This window comes from Manis pentadactyla, chromosome 10, assembly GCF_030020395.1.
Source record: "Manis pentadactyla isolate mManPen7 chromosome 10, mManPen7.hap1, whole genome shotgun sequence".
NCBI classification, from domain to species: domain Eukaryota; kingdom Metazoa; phylum Chordata; class Mammalia; order Pholidota; family Manidae; genus Manis; species Manis pentadactyla.
This window is the reverse complement of record NC_080028.1, coordinates 74532473-74558672: the sequence shown is the minus strand read 5'-3', so window position 1 is coordinate 74558672 and position 26200 is coordinate 74532473. Positions and strand designations below refer to the sequence as shown.

Below are 26200 nucleotides of genomic sequence, written 5' to 3'. Positions count from 1 at the left end.
CTGCTTGACAGCTTGATGTGGTTCATTAAGTTCTTTATCACACCTGGAATGTTTTGTAAAATGCTTCACTGAAGTTCATGTTGAGTATTTTGTGTGTTAGCATTGATTTGCCTAAAACTTAATATTTGTCCCCATTTGTCCCTTTAAATAAAAAACAAACTGATTTTTGAGCTTTTGTAATCTTGAGTTTGGGGAGTTTGAGATACAGTTTTATGCGAAGTATAATTTTTTTATAGCTTTCAGAAATGCTTAATTATAGTGCTCAAGCTACCTGAACTTAAATATGAAAGGAGGTATTCATTTGTGCTGCTTTATTACACTGTCAAAATATTTTATTGCTCTTACACATTAAAAGCAAATTAATGTAATGAAATTTTCTTTTTCTATAGATATGAAAAAACTGCTTCCTAACATGTTAAGTCCAGATCCAAGGGAACTTCAGAAATCCATCGAAGTTCAGTTGTTGAGAAGTTCTGTTTGTTTGGCAACTGCTCTAAACCATCTAGAGCAAGACCAGAAGTGGCAGTCTGTAACTGAGTAAGTTTAATCCTTGCTAAGCAGGTAAATGTACATATGTGCCATTTGTAAAATGTATGTACTTTGGTGGGGGTGAGGCAGTTTCCATACCACTAAAATGTTAGTTCTGAAAGCTTCATTTTAGTTGTAGGCCATGTGATATGTGAATGCCAGTGGCCAACACACACAGAGGTTGAAACTGAATAAAATGTAAAAATCCCCCAAAGCATGTACTGACTTGCTCATATCATTTTACTAAAGAGCAGGCAGCTCCTCATCCTACCCTGCTTTGGGTGCCGGTTCAGCAGCATCTCACCACTGCTTTATCCCTTCAGTGGTTACAGGTTGGAAAATCCTATTCATTAATTAACAGTAAATATTTTGTTTCAGAAATGTAGTAAAGTACTTGAAGCAAACCTCCCGCATAGCTGTTGGACCCCTGAGACTTTCTACTTTAACAGTTTCACAGTCTCTGCCAGTTCTGAGTACCTTGCAGCTGTATTGCTCTTCTGCTTTGGAGAACACAGTCTCCAACAGACTTTCAACAGAGGTGTGTATATGTATATTTTTACCAGGGTATTCTTCTAAACATTAATAGGCATTAGTGTAGAACAAATACTATTTTTTCGGTTTTTAAAATAGCATTCGCAGCATTTTGTTTCATGAGCTAATAAATCCAGAAATGTGAAATGCTATTTTCAGGCACATTTTCATTTGAGAAATATGTAAGGCAAACGGAAGAACATAAGGTATATAATTTCAAGGCTGGCTGATTGCTTAGTTATTTTCTCTTTCTTTTTCTTTGTTTTTCAGAAAGAGGGGTTGGTGTATGTATGTGAATATATTTCCCTCTGGCAGGTTTATGAATTTTAGGTTACTAAAATGAAGACACTGTTTCCTTCTCATATATAGGGTAGTTTAACCAAGGGTGGGTGGGCCCTTCCCAAGGGAATTATAATCTCCAAGAATCTGTTTATATAACCGTTCGGTTTTATGTTCTGTAATTTAGCTTATGCTTTTATAGTAAATTTGCTGTGTTTATTTTTTGTTAATGTGCCTACTTTATTGGTAAGTATATTGATAAGTTGGACTTAATATTCTAAAAAAAATTTTTTTTGTTGGCAAAACCTTTTCTCTCAGAATGTCTTTTTCTCTTGTGATTAGAAGATACAGTGAAGAAATGGGAGGGTTTAGTAGATAAACCTGGGATCTGAGGTAGCTGACTTAATGGGGATGTAACTGAACTCAGTCTACAAACAAATAAGGAGCTTGTTTCCATTAAGCAGTTTTGTTTTTTCTTGGGCAGGACTGTCTTATTCCACTTTTCAGTGAAGCTTTGCGTTCATGTAAACAGCACGATGTGAGGCCATGGATGCAGGCATTAAGATACACCATGTACCAGAGTCAGTTGTTGGAGAAAATAAAAGGTGACTCGGTGTTTTTTTTTTTTAAGTTGAGATATAATGTAAGCATTTTATCAGTTCCGTGAGTTTTGACAAATCTTCACCTTTGTAACCATCAATACAGTCAAGATTTAGAATATTTACCTCACCCCCCACAAGGTTTCCTTACTCCTCTTCCCAACCATGTCTTCTACCTGCCCTACCCCAGACAACCGCTGATTTGCTTTCACTATAGATTAGACTCGTCTTTGCTGAAGTTTTATATAAATAGAAACAGAGTTTGCTCTCTTGTGTATGGCTTCTCTACATATTGCCAGTTCACCTATGGTTGCATGTATCAGTAGTGCAGTCCTTCCTGTTGTTGAGTAGTACCCATTCTTTGGATATACCACAGTTTGTCTGTTGATCCTTTGATGGATATTTGAGGTGTTTTCAAATTTGGGTTGTTGTGTATAGAATTGTTATGAAATTCAAGTACAGGCCTTCGGGTGGACATGTTTTTGTGTTTCTCTTGAGTAAATGTCCAGAAGTGGAATTACTGGGTCATATCCTTTAACTTTCAAAACCACTTATGAAATGTACCTTTTACATTCCTTCTCTTATTATCTTCATCCTTCATATTGTTGGTTTTTAATTTTACTCACTGGAGTGAGTACATAACAGTGTCTTGTTGTGGTTTATCTGTGTTTTTCTGATGACTAATGATCACCTTCTAATTTACCTAGTGGCCATTGTATGTCTTATTTTATAAAATGTCTGTTTAAATCTTGCCCATTTCTAATGAAGGCATAAGACTTATATATTCTGGATACAGATTCTTTGTGAAATATAGTATACTATGAATGATAAGTTTTAAACACTCCAGATGAATAGGTAATTAGTACTTATGTAAATATTTTTGTCTCATTTTCAATACAGAAGTGTCATAATGTTAAAGGGGTTCTATTTTATTGCTCTAAAATGGAAAACTTGCCAGAATTCTGGAGAATTTTAGTTGAAAACATGGTAGCTGGGGTTACTGAATAAATTTGAACATTAAATTCTAAGTAAGGTATGCTGGGATATAGACTTGCATGGTGATTATTGGTGATTGTGATTCACCTGGACGCTCGGTGCCATGTAAACTTGGGTTGGATCCTTAGCCCAACATTTGTAAATTAAAGGACCTCTGGGCTAATCATTAACTGTCTGAGTCATTTTCTTCTTTCCAGTTATGGGGATTGCCCTACTCATGAGATTCTTACAAGGATCATAGGAGGTGAGACAAGGTATATATAAAAGCCCTAGCACAGAGCATGACACATACAGGACTACAAGTATCATCTCCTTCCCCATGTGTCCTATATCAGACAAGTTTTAAAGTTGAGAAGGAAAAGTAACCCAGTGGTTATATTCAGAGAAAGAACTCCACCTTTCATCCTCTCCTCAGCAAGTGTTTGTGAATTGTGTACTTTGTGCTGGGTACTGTGCTTGAAGTTGGGATGTAATGGTGAACGAGAAAAGCCAGTTTTCTGCATTCCTAGGACCAAAGGAATTCTAGAGTCTAGCAAGAAAAACTGACATGAAACGAGGAGTATGGTGTGTTGAATGGAAGCGTGCATACATGGTGCTGAAAGAACATACAGCAAGGGCACTGATCTAGTCTTTGGGAGCAATCAGAAAAGGAATTGGGGAGGAAGTAACATTTAAGCTGATCCCTGAGGGAGGTAGAGATGAGAAGGAAAGCAGCAGCCTGGTTTAGTTAGAAAAACATCATATGTGAATGCCAGCAGCACTTTTTAAAGATTCTTAGATGACTCGACTCACCTAAGGGTGAGTGGAAAGAGGATGAAGCTGGATGAAATTGAGATTGGAATGGAGTGCAGGCATCAGTGCATTAAAAAGAAGCCAAGTTTAGGAGTTGGGGCTTTGTCAGAAGGGCATGAGAAGCCATTAAAGAGACATTAAGTAATCTTGGCGTAAGTTCACTTCAGCTGCAGATTGAAGAAAGAAGAGGATAAGACTGGGAACAAAGGGACCAGTTAACTGAAGTCCCTGCTAAAGGTAAACAACGTGGTAGAGACAAAAAAAGAAGCAGATGTGACATGAGAGTTGAAAGTAAAGTCTAAGAGTATTGCTAGGTATCTGCTGAGGTAGCCAGATTGATCATGAGCCTCCTCTTGAGAAAGGGAAAAGAGAAGAAGGAAGTGAAAGGTTTGGAGTGTGGTAGAAAATGGATTCCTTTTCACATGGGTTAAAGCGTCCTTGAAATACCTGAGTATAGATTGGTAGGCAGGTGGGACTCGCATGTCAGGTCTAGGTTAGCTATAAAGATTCAAGAGTCATCAGTTATTTGTATGATAATTGAAGCCACAGGAGTAAATGATATTGTTCAGGGAGAATATGCAGAGTGAGAAGAGTACAGAGCCTAGGACCAACCCTGAGGAGCACCAGTTTTAATGGATGGGTAGTGGACGAAAAGGAGACTAAGAAAGATTTTTCAGGAAAGGTAGGAGTAAACCAGGAGAAAATGGCATGGTAGAAGACAGAGGGTACTCACATAAGGGAGGATGGTCTAGTCCCACCCTCATTCCCCACCATTTGGCCTAGGTCTCTTTTCTAAAATGGATGCAAAGACTAAAAAGTTAATTTCTTGTAGCAAATGATTTTTAGTTTTGTCTACTTCAGTGTTTATTGTATGCCAAGCACTATGCTATCTGATAGGGATTTAAAGATGATGAAACATGAGTTATCTTTGTTTAGGGAGGTGTTGGGGAAGAATTGTTTGACCATGTTCCTGTGCCATCTGGGATTAGACCAATTAGGGACTAATTAAATGTTTTCTTTCCTTCAGAACAAACAGTTCCAGTTAGAAGCCATCTCATGGAATTAGGTCTTACAGCAGCAAAATTTGCTAGAAAACGGGGGAATGTGTCACTTGCAATAAGACTGCTGGCACAGTGTAGTGAGGTTCAGCTGGGAAAGACCGTCACTGCACAGGATTTAGTCCAGCATTTTAAAAAACTGTCAACTCAAGGCCAAGTGGATGAAAAATGGGGGCCTGAACTTGACATTGAAAAAACCAAATTGCTATATACAGCAGGTTAGTAAATGAATTATGGTTGATACATGGCTATAATAAAAATCATGAGTATAAATATAATGTTACTATGGCATGGTGTAAGGCAATCATGGAAAAGTTGATTTTTTTCAGCTGTTGCAGAATATTTGGGTTTTGAGTAAGTTGTTACATAGAACTGACTTCTCTCTAATTTGGCACTTGTAAAAGATAATTTTGTTACTGTGTATTAAAGCAAGAAATGTCTCTAGAGAGGATTGACTGTCTCTGTATTTACTTAATTATTTTACGCTTAAATAATGTTAATCATTTGCTTTTAAGGCTTCTAAGGGCTGGTGTTTTGGTTTTCCATACATAGGCCAGTCAACACACGCAATGGAAATGTTGAGTTCTTGTGCTATATCTTTCTGCAAGTCTGCCAAAGCTGAATACGCAGTTGCCAAGTCAATTCTCACACTGGCTAAGTGGATCCAGGCAGAATGGAAAGAAATTTCAGGGCAGCTGAAACAGGTTTACAGAGCTCCACAACAGCAGAACTTCACAGGTCTTTCTACTTTGTCTAAAAACATACTCACTTTAATAGAACTACCATCTGTTAACACAGTGGAAGAAGAATATCCTCGGATTGAGAGCGAATCCACAGGTAGGGTTTCTTTCTTTCATTAGCTTTGAAATAATTAATTTTAGAAGTTATTTTCCCCCTATTTTAAAGTTTAAAATGTTAGATTGGCTCTAGTTTGCTGTAAAAAGTGTTTCTCTGGAAGTTTAGTATAATATTGCCTGGAAGTAACTAAAACCCATTTTCTCCTGTCATCTATTGCCACTGTGAAAGTCACCGAACTCTGCCTCCCAGGTCATGCTCGTACCTTCCTTGTTCATAGTGCTTTTATGGACTTTGATGTTTTTTGCTGGCAATAAGGTCCTTCCCCAGATACCTAAAATTTACCTCACACTAGAAATAGCAACAAAGAGAAAATAATAGCCTGTGGGGTCCCTTTGGCTTCAGCCCATCTGACACCTGAAAGACATTATTGATGTGTTGTGTAGGGGATAACATATGCAGACTTGGGGAGCTGAGTGATTCATTTCAATATATTAGCCTTTTAGAAATGTATAATACAAATGTGTGCTTCATCACATTATGTTTTATAATATTATTGAACTTATTGATAGCTTACAGATAAAAAAATTCTAAAGTGTTAATAGGAATGCCTTTAGAAATTTATGAATGTAACATTGTTGAATTCTTCTATTATTTCTTCTCTAACATGGCAGTACATATTGGAGTTGGAGAACCTGACTTCATTTTGGGACAGTTGTATCACCTGTCTTCAGTCCAGGCACCTGAAGTAGCCAAATCGTGGGCAGCATTGGCTAGTTGGGCTTATAGATGGGGCAGAAAGGTGGTTGATAATGCCAGGTATGTATGTCAAAATGTGTAATTTATTTAATGCATTGCAAAATAGAGATTTAAAATGTCTGCTGACATGGTAAAGTTTTGGTAGCAGAAATCCTGATGACTTGTTTATTTTTATAGTCAGGGAGAAGGTGTTCGTTTGCTGCCTAGAGAAAAATCTGAGGTTCAGAATCTGCTTCCAGATACAATAACTGAAGAAGAAAAAGAGAGAATATATGGTATTCTTGGACAGGCCGTGTGTCGGCCAGCGGGTATTCAGGCAAGGAAAACATCGTTTTGGGGGGAAAAACTGTCAAGGTTGCTTTTCTAATATACTGATCTTGAGGAGGTTGATGACATAAACTTGATTAAATAAATGTTGAATGGGATTTAGGCAATTTTTGTTTCAAATTAAAACTGAGTTTGAAGATGAAAGTGAGCTACATTTTTCTAAGAGGAATGTAATTTCTTGAGAAATCAAGTCATTTCTAGGATCCTGTTAGAGTAGGTAAGGTTTGTTTTACGTAACTTAAATTTCTCTTTTAATTGCTCTTCTGATCAGAAATTCAGTTCTTAACACTAGCTCGGGAGCTTTTAAAATATGCAAGTTCCTAAGCTTAACTTCAGATATTCTGAGTGGGAGGTGTGTATGAGTGTGTGTTTATTTAAGCTTACTTAGATGATTCTAATGTTCAGCTAGAGTTGAAAACCAGTGGACTAGATGATCTGTAGGAATTACTCCCTCCTCCTTCAGAGTTCTGTCAGTTCTAGAATGTTATTGAGTACTTAGTTGCAAGCTTTAAAAACTGGGATTTTATTTGCTGAGCCCAACTGTATTGACCTTGCTCTAGACTTCAGCATATATCAAATCTAGAATGCTGCCAAAGCTGGTGTTATATACATGCACAGTACTATAAAGGAACAAGGTCTGTTGTGACTGTATTTTGTATACATTCAGCCTTAAACTTTTGGATGCATTGTTTAACTTTCTGCAGGCAGAATATTGTACTATAACTTAGAAGCATTTAAAGCATAAAAACATTATCCTTCATTAGCTACACTAGTAAACATATAAAGAAACATATAGGCATTGACTTAGCATGTGTAAACTAAATTGGAGTGATTTACTCTTTCATAAATGAGAAAAATGCTTTCCTTGCCCACGATAGAAAACCAATGTGCCTTTCTCCCTTTTCAGTTTGTGTTAAAAAATAACATTTTATATCCAATTTCTTCTTCAGGATGAAGACATAACGCTTCAGATAACGGAAAGTGAAGATAGTGAAGAAGATGACATGGTTGATGTTATCTGGCGTCAGTTAATATCAAGCTGCCCATGGCTTTCAGAACTCGACGAAAATGCAACAGAGGGAGTGATTAAAGTGTGGAGGAAAGTTGTAGATAGGATCTTCAGCCTGTACAAATTGTCTTGCAGTGCATATTTTACTTTTCTTAAACTCAATGCTGGACAGGTATGCAGCACAGTGTTGTTCTAAGAAAGTTTATTGGCAGTTTCTTTCCTAGGAGACAAAAGCAGTATTTTGGATTGTTTTCTTATTTCTTCCTTTGATCTTTCCACCCCTAGATTCCTTTAGATGAGGATGACCCTAGGCTCCATTTAAGCCACAGAGCAGAGCAGAGTACTGATGATGTGATTGTGATGGCCACATTGCGATTGCTCCGATTGCTTGTGAAACATGCTGGCGAGCTTAGGCAGTATCTGGAACATGGCTTGGAGACCACACCAACTGCTCCATGGAGAGGTAATAGTCTAAATAAGATGTCTCATGAAAAATTATTTCTGGGTAGGATATGTAAGACAATAAAAAAATTAGTAGTCCTTAATATGTATTATTTGAATGTGTTACAGAATAACTATGTTAGTTAATAGGACACTTTGGACTTCTTGTTAGATACATCTCTTCCACCTTCCAGAGAACTGGAAGGCTGAGAGGTAGGAGCTTTTTATATATAAAATGAATTTTGTAAAGAGTGGTGAAAATAAGTTCAAAAAATTTTGTATACACTTTGGAAAAATTATATATGCCTGCCTTCTTTTAATAGGTATTAACAATAAACACATTTTGCTAGAACATTTTTGAATTGTTCTGGATTTTGATTAGCTCTGTACTCTAACCAAACTTGTAAATCAAGGACTATTTTTGTATGGTTGTTACTACAGGGAGAAATTTGAGGCCCTGAGAACTGATACTGACAGATCTCAGGTTTTATCCTTTCTCACTTACTGTGTTGATAGTTTTTAATAACTTTAAAGTATCTTTTCTTTTTCTCCTGAAGGAATTATTCCACAGCTTTTCTCACGCTTAAACCACCCTGAAGTGTATGTGCGCCAGAGTATTTGTAACCTTCTCTGCCGAGTGGCTCAAGATTCCCCACATCTCATACTGTATCCTGCCATAGTGGGCACCATATCGCTTAGTAGTGAATCACAGGCTTCAGGTATGGAAAATTAAAAGACTGCTATTTTAAGTACAAAGTATTTTTGCAAATAATGTTAATTAGGTAAGTTTTTTGAACTCTATGTTCCAGAACTGATAATAGTTTGCAGTCTTTAAAACTATATATAATTGCCACTTATTGAAGGAGTAAGTACTATGTCTGTTACTAAGACATGTGCTTTATACATTGTCTAGTCTCACACTGACTCACCAAGGCTTGGAGAAGTTGAGTCGCTCTTTCACATTCACTGAACTGGGTAACTGGTGGGTATGGATTGAAAACAAGCTCTGGACTCTCTGGCTGGGAGAACACTCTATTTGTTGAGACTCATTTATTTTTCCCTCATTTGTTTTCCATTTGCTTACAATATTAAAAAATATAAAGGCCTCCAAAAGGGCAGAATATCTATGATCTTTAATCTGTTTAGTGCACAGAATGCAGATTAGTCAAGTGAGTGTTCTGGAATCAGATTACCAGTGTTTTCCCTCACTCAACATACATGTGCACATAGGAGAAACATCCAGAGTATACCTTCCTTATTCTCCCATTTTCTTATAGGAAATAAGTTTTCTTCTGCAATCCCAACTTTACTTGGCAATATTCAAGGAGAAGAATTGCTGGTTTCTGAATGTGAGGGAGGAAGTCCTCCTGCTTCTCAGGATAGCAATAAGGATGAACCCAAAAGTGGATTAAATGAAGACCAAGCCATGATGCAGGATTGCTACAGCAAAATTGTAGATAAGCTATCCTCTGCAAACCCAACTATGGTGTTACAGGTACAAAAAAAAAAACTCAACTCAAAAGTTTTAAAACAATTTATAACATCCCCCTAAACCCCCCAAAAATCCAAAAAACGATCCATAAAAACTGTCATGGATAGATTTGAGGAACAAAAAACCTTCTAGAATAATCAAAACTGGTTTTACAAATCTGTATTGATTTTCAAATCTGTATTTGTAGAATCACTAGTCAAGGTTCTCTCACATTATAATGAGCAAAAGATGCCCACCTCTGCAGTTTCTAGTGTTTGCAGAACTGCATGTGTGTGGACTTGTCAATGAGCATATTCAAATGTGCCATGTGTGCAGGTTCAGATGCTTGTGGCTGAGCTGCGCAGGGTCACTGTTCTCTGGGATGAGCTCTGGTTGGGCGTTCTCCTTCAACAACACATGTATGTCCTGAGACGAATTCAGCAGCTTGAAGATGAGGTGAAGAGAGTTCAGAACAACAACACCTTACGCAAGTATGTTTTCATACACTTACTCTGAAAATGAAGCTCTCTCTTTTTTTAAAATCGAAAATATATACATAACTTAAAATTTGCCCTTTTAACCAATTTTAAGTGAACAGTTCAGTTGCATTTAGTACAATCACAGTGTCATGCAGCCTTTACCACTGTCCATTTCTGGAACATACTCATCCCAAACAGAAGGTCTGTATCCATTAAACACTAACTTTCCTTCTGCCCCACCGTAACTCCTCATTACCACTATTCTCCTTTGTGTGTGTGTGAATTTGACTACTCTTAAGTACCTTGCATAAGTGAAATCAGCAGTGTTCCTCATTTTGTATCTGCTTTATTTCAGTTAGCATAATGTTTTGAAGTTTCATCCATGTAGCATGCATCAGAATTCCTTTTTTACTGTTGAATAATATTACATTGCATGGATACACCCTGTGTTTAGTTTATGTAATCTTGTGTCAGTGAACACTTTGGTTGTTCCTACCCTTTGGCTGTTGAGAACAGTGCTTCTATGAACATTGGTGTATAAGAATCTGTTTGAGTTACTGCTTTCAGTTATTTTGTGTAGATCCAGTGAATTTGCTGGATCATATGGTAATTCTATGTATAGCTTGTAGAGGAAGCACCAAATGGTTTTCTGCAGTCACTGTACCATTTTATGTTTGCATCAAAAATGCACAAGTTTCTCCACATCCTTATCATTATTTATTTTTTGCTTTTTTTTTTTAACAGTAGCTATTCAAATGGGTGTGAAGTAGTAACTCACTGCAGTTTTGATTTGCATTTCCCTAATGACTAAAAAATGTTGACCATCTTTTTATGTGGTTATTAACCATTTATATGTATTCTTTCAAGAAATGTCTATTCAAACCCTTTGCCCATTTTTGAATTAGGTTATTTGGGGGTTTTGTTTTTGTTGTTGAGTTTTAGGAGTTCTCTATACTCTGGATATTAGTCCCTTACCATTTTTTTCCCATTTTGTGTGTTGTCTTTTCACTTTCTTGATGCACGTGTGTTTAATTTTGAGGTAGCCCACTTTCTCTATTTTTTCTTCTGTTGCCTGAGTTTTGCCATATATAAGAGATCGTTGCCAAATCCAGTGTCAAGGAGCCTTTTTCCTATTTTCTTTTAAGAGTTTTAAAGTCTTAGCTCTTACGGTTTTTGATCATATTGAGTTAGTTCTTGCATATAGTGTAAGGATGGTAAGAGCCTAGCATCCTTTTACAGGTGAATATCCAGTTGTCCTGCACCATTGTTGAAAGGAGAAGCTGTCTTTCTCATATGCTGGATTTTGTGTAGTGTTAGTAACTTACTTGGCTAATACTTTACTTCCTTTGACTTACTCTTTGATGATACTACTTACTTAACACTTGATACAGTTAAATTATTTCCATGTTTGTATAAACCTCCGTATGTCTTCTTGGTTAGAGAAGAGAAAATTGCAATCATGAGGGAGAAGCACACGGCTTTGATGAAGCCCATTGTGTTTGCTTTGGAGCATGTAAGGAGCATTACAGCAGCTCCTGCAGAAACACCTCATGAAAAGTGGTTTCAGGATAACTATGGTGATGCAATTGAAAATGCCCTGGAAAAACTGAAGACGCCATCAAACCCTGCAAAGCCTGGAAGCAGCTGGATTCCATTTAAAGAGGTACTGAAAAATCTCAAGAATGCTACTAAAATGGGAAATTCCATATGAGATAGACTATTTAAGTAAGGGGACTCTCCTTACTTGGAGCAGGAGAGATTTTGTAAGCCTGTGGAAGGCAGCCATTGACCAGTTGCTTATAAATAATGTAGAGAAAGGTGTTTTCTTCATTTTGAGAGTTTGGGGATGAGGGAGTACTAGGGTAGCACTCTTCATTTACAGAGGGTTCACAGCAGGGAAGAATATACTCTAAGAAATTAGCCAAGGAAGGGGCTCTGGTTTTGAGCTAAATATTGATTGTCTGCTCCATTCTCCTCATAAAATATTAAGAAATTTAATCTTATACCTATTTATTTTATTTTATTTTTTTGCAGGTTATTTAGTATTTCTAACAATAGAAATATATTTCTAGCAATATATTCACATATAACATCAATCTTTATAAGTATTTTGATACTAATTCTTTATAGGCTGTTTGGGGATTAGTATGTTTAAGTACTTAGGAATCTTTATTGTGTTTTGGTCCCCTTCTATATTTTCTCTGTTTGGTTTTGTTGTTTTGTTACAGAAACAGCACCATCAGTTGGGGAGCTTATTTCTTATCTTGGTGCTTTCTCTTGCTTTTCATTACTCTTTTATTCTCTATCCCTGTCTGTATTGCTAACTGATTTTCTTAATTGAAGTTAGCAATTAACTATAAAGAGGTACAGTGTAGGAACAAACAAAATACTATTAAGAGATATAGTAACCAGTAAATGCAATCTAGAGGAAACTAGAAGAAATACTAAATTCAAAGGAAATAGCTAGAAGCACAACACAAGAATACTGAATGAAGGATGAAGTTTATTATGTGTGGCCTAGCCAAAACTTGTTTCCTCATGTTCCAATAGTGGTTTCTTGCTTCTTTGTGTCTTTCTCAGTGTATCAACTAAGAACCCCAAAGGAAGAGACTAGAGGAGCACTTTGTGTGTATGTGTGTGTGTGTGTGTGTGTGTGTGTGTGAGAAGTCAGAAGAAATTTTAACATTTGTGTACATTTTCAAGAATAATTCTAAAAATTAAAAAGAATCTCTCTTTTTCTGTTGTGCAGGTAAAAAAAAATAGAATTAGCTTAGGAATAAAATGTTTTAGAAGTCCCACATCCCTTCCTAGTTATTTCTCCTCCTCTGAAACCACTGTTCTGAATTTTGAATTAATAATTTCTTGATTCTTAAAAACATTTTTGTTCATTGATGCATTTCTAAATGGTATATTGTTTAATGTCTACCTGATTTTTAATTTGACATAAATGGGATCATCTGTATGTGTCTGCTTGTGTTTATTACTTCCATAATTGATGGATCAGCATCAGGTTTTTTTGGTGATTCATCTGTGTTTTGTATGCAGCCAAACATTGACCATATTAATGGGTAAATACCACAGTTTATCCATTGTCCTGCCAGTGGATACTTGGGGTGTTTCCAGTTGTCTTTTTTGTTTTATGAACAAAGCTTGATAAGAAAATTTTCACATGAAAGCAGACCCCAGAGTTCATTAATTCAGGTGCAGATTACTGAGTTAGTTGTAAGTAGATACACAATTATACGTGCAGTCTGCTCCCTGTGAGTTATTAGAATGGATTGTAGTGTTTTCCTGCATACTTTAAGTGGTCAGAGCTCTACGTGGTTTCCTAAGGGTGTGTCTGCCTGACAACCACTACAGTTAGCTCTATCTTCTGCTCAATTGCAAGGACTTAACTGATTTGTTTTGGCATTGATCAGATGTAGCTTAATGATAAGGAATTAGTTTGCTATAAGCCCCAAATTTTGTGATCACAGCAGTGATTTCCTTCCATCTGCTGTGATTTCACTACTTGTTTGGACAGAGGAGAACAGAGTCCTGAACAAAGTAGAAATCACCCAGAGTATATCAGTACACCATTGTTCCTCCTCCCAGGATGGCCCAAATTTGTAACATGAAATAACTAGAACAAGAGGTATTTGTATGGATTTTTAAAGTTTATGCCAAATTGAATGTGGAGGAAAAATAAGTTTTGTAATGATAATGTAAACTTGTTTCTCCCATTTTATAAAAAAATATAGATAATGCTGAGTTTGCAACAGAGAGCACAGAAGCGTGCAAGTTACATCTTGCGTCTTGAGGAAATCAGCCCATGGCTGGCTGCCATGACGAACACTGAAATCGCTCTTCCTGGAGAAGTCTCAGCCAGAGACACTGTTACAATCCACAGTGTGGGTGGAACCATCACCATCTTACCCACCAAAACCAAGCCAAAGAAACTTCTCTTTCTAGGATCAGATGGAAAGAGCTATCCCTATCTTTTCAAAGGTGGGATTTTAAAAAAAGGATTAGTCTGGTGATGAATGTTATGTGTGCGTATGTATGTATGTATATGGTAGAGAGGATTGTTTCAGGTGAATAGCCTGGGGTACTTTGTATCTTAGGTAATTTTTTGAATGGAAGTGGTTGGAGGCTGTGTAGTAAGATTCCCATTCCCCCTCTCACTTTGTTATTGAACTTGTACAAGCAGAACTGATCTACAGCTAGTAATGCTGGTGTCCCATGGCTGAATAGAATGTTCTGTAATGCTCTCAGTGTATCTCTTTGGCTATCAGTTCTTGACTGTTACTGATAATTGAGCAGGACATAAAAAGTAGTATGTTTGTAACCCTATTTTCCCCCACTCCATGCTCCCATTGCCCTTCACCCCACTTAGTCACCTATTCTAAATACTTCAATTTGTTTCCATAGGATTGGAGGATTTACATCTGGATGAGAGAATAATGCAATTCCTATCTATTGTAAATACCATGTTTGCTACAATCAACCGCCAGGAAACACCCCGTTTCCATGCTCGGCACTATTCTGTGACACCACTAGGAACACGATCAGGACTAATCCAGTGGGTGGATGGAGCCACACCCTTGTTTGGTCTTTACAAACGATGGCAACAACGGGAAGCTGCCTTACAAGCACAAAAGGTTGGTTAAAATGTAAATGTACATGTACTTTCATTTGAACTTGCATAAACAGCAGGTATGCAGATTAGTCTGTTCTCCATTGTGAAATATTTGTAGGCTTACTGCATGTGAGCATTTTGGTATGTTTATAAGTGTTAAAGAAGGAACAGATGACGTATTTAGGAAAGGTTTTGAGGCACATTTTTTAGAAATAGTTTTAAGAGGCAGAAATTATGACATTGGGTTACTTTTATTCTAGACAAACGGTGGGTACAATGGTAGTGAGGTTATCAATCATTCAGTTATTCAACATTTCACATCTTTAATGCCTTTTTTGCTTATTAGGGTCTTTGAATTAAATTTATAAATAAGCTTTGAAATCTAGGTTCTTTTAAATTAAGTATATAAAGAAACTTAATCACTGTGGCATGATATTTTCATGCCTGTGAAATTTATAATTTGATTTAGACTGGGTGTTTAATTTAGAATTCAAATTAGCTAAGCATCTGAATGTTTAGTACTGCCAGAAACAGTATTGCTTGCTACCAGCATAAAGATAAATTATATACAGTCTCACCTTCAGGATTCTGTATCTAGCCAAAGAAAACTGTTCTAATTAGGGTGGTATGGGAAGAAACAAGTTTTAAAGGAGTCGCGTTTTAAAAGTAGGCATAGCAGACTGCAAAACAATTACTGAAGGGTAAATTAGCAATGGGAATTAGGCTATCTAAATTTTTGGCTGAATATTTTGTTTATATTGATGATTAAGTCATATTGGTGAATGAAAGAAGTGCATAAGTGAATGGTAAATTGTAAGCAATTACATATTACAAAGAAAAATGTAACTTGGAAAATAGAGCAGGAGGCCAAGCTTTCAGTAAAGTAGTGGTGGCCTGATTAAGAGAAAGGTAAATAGATTGTAGCAAAGATGCATAGTCCGGAAGAATAAGCTATTTGGTGCATGAAATTTTCCTGGGTAGGTAGAGAATGCCACTGAAAAATCGGTTTTTAAAATAATACTTTATATTCAAAAGTCAACTTTATTATTTAAAGTTGATTTTTTCTTTAAAAAAACTTTTTTTTAAGGCCCAAGATTCCTACCAAACTCCTCAGAATCCTGGGATTGTACCCCGTCCTAGTGAACTTTATTACAGTAAAATTGGCCCTGCTTTGAAAGCAGTTGGACTTAGTCTGGATGTGTCCCGACGAGATTGGCCTCTCCATGTAATGAAAGCAGTGCTAGAGGAGTTGATGGAGGCCACCCCCCCAAATCTCCTCGCTAAAGAGCTGTGGTCATCATGCACCACGCCTGATGAGTGGTGGAGAGTCACACAGGTATGCATTTTGTCTTGGATGGTATAATCAGTATTACTGTTCCTCTTGCCTGTTTCCTGTCTTGGGGTTCTTCAACTTCCAGACCCGGTATTTTGAGGTCTGTATTTGAATCTTTTATTTCACTTTTTAAGTTAAGCTATGGCCATGACTGTGTGAGTGCAGAATGGAGGGGATTATGGATGAGAGGAAAAGAAGAATAAAAACTTCAGTAAAACTAGGGAGGCTGAAGAACAGCTGTTTGGTCTTTTAAGTCCAGCATTTTGATAGTGGCTGAGTAGGACCAGCAGGACTCAGAGTATAGTACGCAGGTGCTCAGTGCAGAGCCTTTGCGAGCACATGTGCAGCACGTACTGACTAACATGTAGAAATAAAGGACTAGGTTATGCGGGTTTGTAAATTTTCAAACATTGAGTCCATGTGGGAAGGAAATTTGCTAATGGTGCTTAACTTGCTCCTGCACCCCTCTTCTATAGTCTTATGCCAGATCTACTGCAGTCATGTCTATGGTAGGATACATAATCGGCCTTGGAGACAGACATCTGGATAATGTTCTCATAGATATGACGACTGGAGAGGTTGTGCACATAGATTACAATGTGTGCTTTGAAAAAGGTAAAATTTAATTGTACTTTTGCATTTATGTGGGGATCATATCTTACTTGGTGAAACGACAAACATACAATGATTTGTCTTTTCAAGGTAAAAGCCTTAGAGTTCCTGAGAAAGTACCCTTTCGAATGACACAGAACATCGCAACAGCGCTGGGTGTGACTGGAGTAGAAGGCGTCTTTAGGCTTTCGTGCGAGCAGGTCGGCTTCTTTCTCTTAAGCCTCTTATCCCATGGAATGAAAAATGACTTTTTAATCAGGAAACTTACAGCAAAATCTAATTAAAACTCTTCTGACAACAGGTTCTGCACATTATGCGGCGTGGCAGAGAGACTCTGCTGACATTGCTGGAGGCTTTTGTGTACGACCCCCTGGTGGACTGGACAGCGGGGGGCGAGGTTGGGTTTGCTGGTGCTGTCTATGGTGGAGGGGGCCAGCAGGTCGAGAGCAAACAGAGCAAGAGAGAGATGGAACGAGAGATAACCCGCAGCCTCTTTTCTTCCAGAGTAGCTGAAATTAAGGTGAAGCCAGTGATAATATGTCATTGTTGTCTTTTGTTTATAACATAGTTAACATGTCCATAAAGGGTTGACTAAAACTGTTTTTCCAAAGTTTTGTTTGGAAGACTGTATGTAATGTGTATTTAAACGGCAGTGAAAGAGGGCAACTTGATGTCCTCTTTTTATTAGGAAATGCTCCCATACAAAGACATACACAATCACACTTATGGGAGGTGGGGTAATGATTTTTTTAAATTATACCTTTTTTAATAGATTAAATTGTGTTTGCCAGTGACTAAATGTTCTTTAATTAGCTAGGCTCCCCTCAGTCTTGATTTTAATATCCTGATAGCTGGTGATCCTAATCTTGTTTCGTGTGGTGTGGTGTGGAATTGAGTCTCCGTTTGTGGCTGTGTGAACTGGAACATGTAAGTTTTCTTTGCAAAATCTAAGTGATGCCATCAACCTTCAGGGTTTGTTGAGATTTAAATAGAATAATATGTGCAAGATGTCCTTCTAACAGACTTCATCCTCATAGGTGGCCCTGTAAGAATTTCCTAATCATACTAATTTTTTATAGGTGAACTGGTTTAAAAATAGAGATGAAATGCTGATTGTACTTCCCAAGCTGGACAGCAGCTTAGATGAATACCTAAGCTTGCAAGAGCAACTGACAGATGTGGAAAAACTGCAGGGAAAGCTGCTGGAAGAAATAGAGTTTCTAGAGGGAGCTGAGGGAGTGGATCATCCTTCTCACACTCTGCAACACAGGTTTAAAACAATATTGAGCTGTTATTTCTAAATATAGACCATTAAGGAGAATTTCCAAGTTTGTGTAAACCTTGTCAGCTTGAATTAGAATTATTACAGTAACTCATATAAATGATAAAAGCCCTTCTAAGGACTGCAGTTTTAAAATGTTCATAAATAAAGTTTCACTTAAATTTTCTGCTTTATTATACTTAATTTAAATGGTTGCATAATTATGGAAGATAGGTGGGTATAGTGGTTAGAACATTGAACTTGGATTCAGAAAACCTGGGTTTTGGTTTTCTCTACGGTTTGTATCTGAGTCTTTTATTCATTCATGTTTCAGTGGAAATTATTTTACCTACTTCACTGAGTTAAGCATTAAGCTGTTTAATAGAGGGATTTAAGGGAATGAACCTTGTACAGAGCAGGTGCTCAGTAAAGTAGTTAAATATGCTAGTGCCAAACTGCATGAAGTTCTGAGATTACAAAGACCTATTGACTTAGTCTTTTACGCTTCAAATAACTCAGAACCTGGTGGCTGTTAGTAGAGTTTTATTTAAAATGTGAGTATGGTTAAGGAAGTTACAGGGTCAGGGAAAACTAGAGAAGTGAGGGACATTTCAGCAGTTCCCTCAAGACTCAAAAGCAGCTTACCAGGCATCCAGAGATGAGCAAAATCAAAGTTATGAAAGTGCAGAAGAAAGAACAATGGTGATTTTAAAAATCCCCTCCCCCCCTCCCCCAGGTATTCTGAACACACTCAACTGCAGACTCAGCAAAGGGCTGTTCAAGAAGCAATCCAGGTGAAGCTGAATGAGTTTGAACAGTGGATAACACATTATCAGGCTGCATTCAGTAACTTAGAGGCAACACAGCTGGCAAGTTTGCTTCAGGAGATAAGCACACAAATGGACCTTGGTATGGATTGTCTTACTTAGATACACATGTGAGCATGTGAGTTTTGTAGTTGTGTGTTCGTATGTGTGGTTCTGGTTTGTGGTCCCTTTCAATGACAACTGAGTTGAAATGGTTTCACTGTGATTAGTATTTGTCTTTTACCAAAAGGTCCTCCAAGCTATGTGCCAGCAACGGCCTTTCTGCAGAATGCGGGCCAGGCCCACTTGATTAGCCAGTGCGAGCAGCTGGAGGGGGAGGTTGGCGCTCTCCTGCAGCAGAGACGATCAGTGCTCCGGGGCTGCCTGGAACAGTTGCACCACTATGCGACTGTAGCTCTGCAATACCCAAAGGCCATATTTCAGAAACATCGCATTGAGCAGTGGAAGACCTGGATGGAGGAGCTCATCTGTAATACCACAGTGGAGCGTTGTCAGGAACTGTACAGGAAGTAAGTTGATAGCACTTAAATTTCTTTACTTCTCATTGGGTTTGGAAGCAAAGTTATGTTCAGATTTTTAATCGCATATTTTTTTCTGAAAGATATGGTTGATATCTGGAATTTGAATGGAGTCACTTTTGTCTTTAAGAGGATGTGAGCTCATGTTTTCTTTAAAAGACAGTGTGTTTTTCTTAACTAATTAAAAAATATCCTGGTGTAAAAATGGTGAAATTAGGGTAAAGAGAGCTAAACTCAAATATTGATTTTGGCACTCAACTAACCCATTATCTTAGGAAATTACTTTCATCGGTAAAATGGAGATAATGATTCCTATTCTATAAGTTTTGGAGAATCAGCACAATATTCCATGTTCTCTTTTATAGTGTTTTGTAAAGTGTAAACTTTCTTTACAAGCAGGGAGTGGTTATGTTACAAACAAGCACCTTTTTCTATTTTATAGATATGAAATGCAGTATGCTCCCCAGCCACCTCCAACAGTGTGTCAGTTCATCACTGCCACTGAAGTGACCCTGCAGCGGTACGCAGCAGACATAAACAACAGGCTTATTAGACAAGTGGAACGCTTGAAACAGGAAGCTGTCACTGTGCCCGTTTGTGAAGATCAGTTGAAAGAAATTGAACGTTGCATTAAAGTTTTCCTTCATGAGAATGGAGAAGAAGGATCTTTGAGTCTAGCAAGTGTTATTATCTCTGCCCTTTGTACCCTCACAAGGTGAGTCAGCCAACCTCATACTGGGACCATTTCATTGTCTTGAAAACAATGATGCTTCCTGAGATTTCATGTGTCTTTTTTTTAATCACAAATTTAAGGTATTCTCTTACTCTCATTCGCCTGACTCAGTGTTACAGTTGAGATTTTCCTTTCAGACTTCAAGGCATCCTCTTGTGTGTGAATGTAGCTGTCTGTTTCACTATACAAATGTTTTTCACATCTAGGCGTAACCTGATGATGGAAGGTGCAGCTTCGAGTGCTGGAGAGCAGCTCGTGGATCTGACTTCTCGGGATGGAGCCTGGTTCTTGGAGGAGCTCTGCAGTATGAGCGGAAATGTCACGTGCCTGGTTCAGTTACTGAAGCAGTGCCACCTGGTGCCACAGGACTTAGACATTCCAAACCCCGTGGAAGCATCTGAAGCAGTTCACTTAGCTAATGGAGTATACACCTCCCTTCAGGTAAATTTAATTTGCTTAAATTTTAAAAGTTTTCTCATCTCTTTAGTTCAGAAAAGCAATTTGACTTACTCCCCTTTTAAGGTTGCTTAAGTAGCCACTCAAAATAAGGATCAGTGTGAAGTTTGTAGCCACAGCTTGGTTACAATTATGTTTGTTCTTAATTTCTGGGGTTAAGTCTCTGTGTAAAATATCTAAACTCAGAAAACATTAAAATATATTTCTCATATATTTATAGGAATTAAATTCAAATTTCCGGCAAATCATATTTCCAGAAGCACTGAGGTGTTTAATGAAAGGAGAGTACACATTAGAAAGTATGCTTCATGAACTGGACAATCTTATAGAGCAGACAACTGATGGCGTTCCCCTGCAGACACTGGTTGAATCTCTTCAAGCATATTTAAGAAATGCAGCTATGGGACTCGAGGAAGAAACACATGCTCATTACATCGATGTTGCCAGGCAAGTGAATGCCAGCTATGCTTTTCTCCTGAGAAAGAGACGGGGAAGCCAGATAAAAGGATTCTGAGCTCTTACATAGAAGTTTATGTCTCATTTTTAGAGCAGATATAATTACTTAAAAATGCTGATGTATATATCTTTTAAAAAAACCTTTATTTAGAAATAATTACAGATCCATAGCTATAAAAAACAGAAGGGTCACACTTCAACACTATTGCAACTTGCATACCTCTAGTGTAGTAGTGACAGCATGGAATTGACACTGGTACAGTTCACAGAGCTTACTAAGTTTCCATGTTACACATCAGTCATTGGTGTGTGTGGGGGGGGGTAGGGGAGAGGGTTCCGTGTAGTTTTCTTACATACATACTTAATATCCTTTTAGTGCTGCAGTTTCACCATACATGTGCACACACAAAGTGGAGTGTGGTGTTTTTTAAGCCAGCCCTTGGAACTCCGTGGAAGTATCTGAGCCAGTTTAGTTAGCTGATAAGAGTATACACCTTCATTCAGGTAAATACTTGTAAGGTTTCCGTAGGTATTGAACATTGTATTTCCCATTTCTTAAATCCAGAAAATAATTTGACTTTGGAACCTGTAGAGATTGGGTGGTTCCTCCAGCCATGCAGTGTATCCGTAGCTAAGTCCTGAGCCCCTTTGTCCTTGGTGACTCAAGATACCTTTCTTGGGCTATCTGATGTCCAGTCACACCAGAAAGTATAACTGAAAAAGTAGAACAGAATTGACCCCCTGTACTTTCTCCTCTGGAAAAATTCGAAGATACAAGAAAGTAGAGAAAATATAATGAGCTACTGTTTTACCATTTTTGGTAGTTATCTGCACCTGGTCAATCTTAATTTGAAGTTGTACTGCTCCAGTTATTTTGAAGCAAATAAGTTTTCATTCTTAAATACTGTAGGAAGTATACTTTTAAAACATATACTTGTTTTTCTTAATCATTGTGCTGTTATTTCACCAAAAAGGGTTACAATAATCCCTTAATGTCTTCTGCTGTCCTGCATTCAAAATTATCCTATTTTTTCATGTTTCTTTGTAGTTCTACCATACAAAAAAATGAGTGTAATTATTATAGCATAAATGTAAATGTCAGCTAAATAGTGATTTGGATTATTCGCACAAAACTTTTATCATATAATTTCTAGCACTATTTTAAAAGCTACATGTTAAGTCTGTACATTTTCTTGCTTACTAAATTTCAGCCCACACTTCTCTTTCCTTACTGGATTCCCCCAACCCTAAAATGGAGGAATATTTATTTTTATGTACACTTAGGATGACAGACTTCATGTCTGGTTCCATTACATTCCCTTTGTACCTTGTTTCAGAGAAACTTTTTTTGATAATTTCAGGGAAAATGTTATACCATATTGCAGCTCTTTTTCCATTAGAAATTTATCTGGTAACCTAGCTGTCTAAGTTCTCTTAATAAGTTTTAATAGTTTTATAGCTATTTCTGCATGTGTGTGTGATACAGTTGAAAATATAGTTAACATTGGTTGTATTGATAGTAGTCATAGGTACTGGGAATTACGTTCCTTCTTTTTTATATAAGATGTTTAGAATAGTATCTGGATATACAAGTACTATATAAGTCCTAAGTTAATGATAATATAAGGGTTAAGTTTCTGAAGTCCTACACTTGAACTATACATTATACATTATTCAAAACTGAGCATACCAGAAATAGTAGGCATTCAGTACTTTCTGAACAGTTGGCACTACCATGTGACAGTCGTATAAATATATTTGACAATTTTTGCTGGGTCTACCAGCTTTAGAATTGTATGGTTCTTGACTTTTTTTTTTTCTTTTCTCTTAAAGTATTGAGGGTTTGTATTATTTCACATTCTGTGTGTAAAGTGAGACTAATACTTAGTTTTTTTAATTTGTAATTCAAAAGTTTGCATAAAATTTAGTCACTTGAACAATGCTAATACTGAATTGGAACTATTGACTGCACATTGTGATTGACATTAAACACTGTTTTATCATAATACTCCTTCCTGAATGCAAAAAGACTTTTTTCCTAGACTTTGCATGCTAGGTGTGAGACTTTTGACCTTTTGCTTTTCCTCCTAAATTTATTTCCCTTCAATAAGGATTTTAACTCCCTTTTCTTTTCCTCTAGAATACTTCATGCTCAATATGGTGAATTAATCCAGCCAAGAAATGGTTCAGTTGATGAAACACCAAAAATGTCAGCTGGCCAGATGCTTTTGGTAGCATTCGATGGCATGTTTGCTCAAGTTGAAACTGCTTTTGGCTTGTTAGTTGAAAAGGTAAATATTGACTTGGTTTTATGAATAATGCAAGTGTAATAATTCAGTGTAGTCAAAAATGTAGTTCAGTGTGTGAAGAGTAGAGAAATGAACTTTGTTTTCTTTCATTTACATAGTTAAACAAGATGGAAATTCCTGTAGCTTGGCGAAAGATTGACATTATAAGGGAAGCCAGGAGTACCCAAGTCAATTTTTTTGATGATGATAATCATCGGCAGGTGCTAGAGGAGATTTTCTTTCTAAAAAGACTACAGACAATTAAGGAATTCTTCAGGCTCTGTGGTACCTTTTCTAAAACTTTGTCAGGTAATATTTAAGCTTGATGGTTTTAGTTGTATAGTACTTTGGAAGGGGGCAGGATGGAGTAGGCTTAATTTAGTTGTATGTTCATAAAATACTAAGTTTTTTAATAAGCAGTATTATTACCCTATTTTACTTTTGCATGAAATACTTCAAGAAAATTTTCCTTTTTTAGGGTCAAGTTCACTTGAAGATCAAAATACTATAAATGGGCCAGTACAGATTATGAATGTGAAAACCCTTTTTAGAAACTCCTGTTTCAGTGAAGACCAGATGGCCAAACCTATAAAGGCATTCACAGCTGACTTTGTGAGGCAGCTTTTGATTGGGCTACCGAACCAAGCCCTCGGGCTCACACTTTGCAGTTTTATCAGTGCTCTGGGTGTAGACATCATTGCTCAAGTAGAGGCAAAGGATTTTGGTGCTGAAAGCAAAGTTTCTGTTGATGATCTGTGTAAGAAAGCAGTGGAACACAATATCCAGGTCGGGAAGTTCTCTCAGTTGGTCATGAACAGAGCTACTGTGTTAGCAAGTTCTTACGACACCGCCTGGAAGAAGCATGACTTGGTGCGCAGGTTGGAAACCAGCATTTCTTCTTGTAAGACAAGCCTGCAGCGTGTTCAGCTGCATATTGCCATGTTTCAAGTAAGTATTTTTCTATATAATGTGTTTTTCCTCAATGTAAGAATTTTGAAAACCTGGGGAAATTAAAACAATATACAGAAGAGAGATGTTTAAACTTCCCAGATTGTGCCAGCCCAGAGCAAACCCAGCTTTAGCATTTTGGTAATTTCTTTCCAGTTACGGCTTTTTCTCTTTTATATAGTTGAGATCATTTTCTGTTTACAGTTTGTGTCCTTTGAATTAATTTCCATCAGTATTGTATGGTTGGTTTTATCTGCATCATTAAATACTACTTTTTGTATAATTTCTAACGTTTTTATTCCGTATGTGGATATGCCTCCTATATAATTTAACATATATTTAAGATTATTTCTAAAGTGACATGCTTCCCTAATGCTCTAATGATGTGGTAACAGCTCTGGCATAAATCTGTCATCATTTGGGAATTGTTTTTAGATACCTGGTTTTGTCCTCGATTATTTAGGGGCAGTGTAACAGCAAAGGCTTCGGGGGAGAGATGGATTTGGATTCAGCTGTATGACTTGAGTTTAACTACCCTAAAGTCTGATTTCTTCATCTGTAAATGGGAACAGTACCTCTCAAAGGCTGATGACTATGAGGATTGAAATGGTCTATGTAAGACACTAAGCACATTATAAGTTGTAGCTATTTTTCTTTCTTCTTTTTTCAGAGATAGGCTTCAACATTGTCAGTAACTTCAAACAAATTGTAACACAGAGAGTAGTATTTGGGGTCTGTTTTGGTAGCAGACAGATTGCTTTATATCATTTATACTGATGCTGCTTCTCCATAGTGGAATTGGTGGTTTCAGCCCAGTGTGTGGAAACAGTGTTCTTTATCTTTGCAGTTTCATCATTAGCTGTTTTCTTCACTATATAAGTCAAGAAAAGTAATTTGTTCAAATTCTGAAGTTGCATTTATTATGTATTAACAGTCCTTCTAGCACATTGTGACTCTATTTTGGTATGTTTTCTTCTAAAGAATGTAGTGCTGAAAATTTTTAATAAATATTTTGGGGTTTATTCCCTTGAAAAATTGACAGCTATATAAAAAACATTGTAAAATTTCTTTAAGCTTTGTTTATCTGAAAAGATTATAAGCTCTAAGCATAATGCTTTAAAATTGTAGCCTAAAGGTCCCTTGGGTCTTCTGGCGCCATGTTATATAGCATGTACAAGATGGCTTGATCCTCTGTCAATAGTTGCCTGCCCCTTTCTGTCAGTTGCAAGTTCTCTGGAGAATTCTTTCTTCTGTGACTGCTGCCATTCTTTCTTTTAGTCACTTGCTTACCCTCTGTGCCAGACAGCCCTCCCATCCCTGAGTATGCCAGATCTCAACCTCCCAGCTGGAGATCATGTTGGGGAGATTGTGTACTAGACTTTCACATAGATTAGGAAACATCTTTGTAATTACTGTGTGAACAGTTGCCTATTGCTGATTCAAGAAATAAATCAGCCTTTCTCTACCTCAGGAAAATTTTCACCTGGTGTGATTCTTTTGTACGTTTCTTCTGTTACTTCTCCCAGCCCACCCCATTCCCACAGCCCTGACTCACACCTCCCCTTGTTTATCCAAAATGTCTTTTCCCTGCTGATTATATTATGTTTCTTTTTCTTTGAACAGTGGCAGCATGAAGATCTCCTCATCAATAGACCACAGGCCATGTCAGTCACACCGCCCCCTCGGTCAGCCATCCTAACCAGCATGAAAAAGAAACTCCATACCCTGAGCCAAATTGAAACTTCAATTGGAACAGTTCAGGTGTGTTTTGTCAGATCTTCCTTCCAGCATATCTTGCCTTGAGAATTAACCTACATTATGATGAAGTCCTCTTCATATACCTGCATGCCTGTCTTTGGCTTCTAAACTACAGGAGCATGATCCTTTTTCACTTCTCTTTATTTTTTTACATCTTACCGTCCAGAGTGACTGAATCTTTAACTCCGGGGTAGCAGTATATTTTGAATCAGAAATAGAAACATACTAAATATTTCAAGTTTTTAATGAAATTGATTATTACTATGCCTTTATACTATAAGGGGATCTTGGTGATTGTGGAAAAACTTGAACACTTGTTCTCTGAAAT

General features: G+C 37.2%; 1 protein-coding gene across 2 annotated transcripts in view; it reads left to right on the top strand.

The window, feature by feature from the left end:
• SMG1 (SMG1 nonsense mediated mRNA decay associated PI3K related kinase) overlaps positions 1-26200 on the top strand; it is a 97519-nt gene that overhangs the window by 59441 nt on the left and 11878 nt on the right. For both annotated transcript variants that reach the window (XM_036917101.2, XM_036917103.2), the window contains 29 exons: positions 390-537; positions 907-1066; positions 1823-1943; positions 4753-5001; positions 5336-5620; positions 6253-6397; positions 6515-6653; positions 7615-7845; positions 7959-8136; positions 8672-8833; positions 9392-9609; positions 9922-10076; positions 11505-11727; positions 13805-14051; positions 14475-14704; positions 15770-16018; positions 16492-16630; positions 16718-16827; positions 16929-17147; positions 17707-17897; positions 18625-18797; positions 18945-19224; positions 19676-19948; positions 20173-20407; positions 20643-20869; positions 23019-23169; positions 23286-23475; positions 23645-24114; positions 25738-25875. In XM_036917101.2, the coding sequence (XP_036772996.2) occupies positions 390-537; positions 907-1066; positions 1823-1943; positions 4753-5001; positions 5336-5620; positions 6253-6397; positions 6515-6653; positions 7615-7845; positions 7959-8136; positions 8672-8833; positions 9392-9609; positions 9922-10076; positions 11505-11727; positions 13805-14051; positions 14475-14704; positions 15770-16018; positions 16492-16630; positions 16718-16827; positions 16929-17147; positions 17707-17897; positions 18625-18797; positions 18945-19224; positions 19676-19948; positions 20173-20407; positions 20643-20869; positions 23019-23169; positions 23286-23475; positions 23645-24114; positions 25738-25875 (5936 nt within the window). The remainder of the gene's footprint in view (positions 1-389; positions 538-906; positions 1067-1822; positions 1944-4752; positions 5002-5335; positions 5621-6252; positions 6398-6514; positions 6654-7614; positions 7846-7958; positions 8137-8671; positions 8834-9391; positions 9610-9921; positions 10077-11504; positions 11728-13804; positions 14052-14474; positions 14705-15769; positions 16019-16491; positions 16631-16717; positions 16828-16928; positions 17148-17706; positions 17898-18624; positions 18798-18944; positions 19225-19675; positions 19949-20172; positions 20408-20642; positions 20870-23018; positions 23170-23285; positions 23476-23644; positions 24115-25737; positions 25876-26200) is intronic.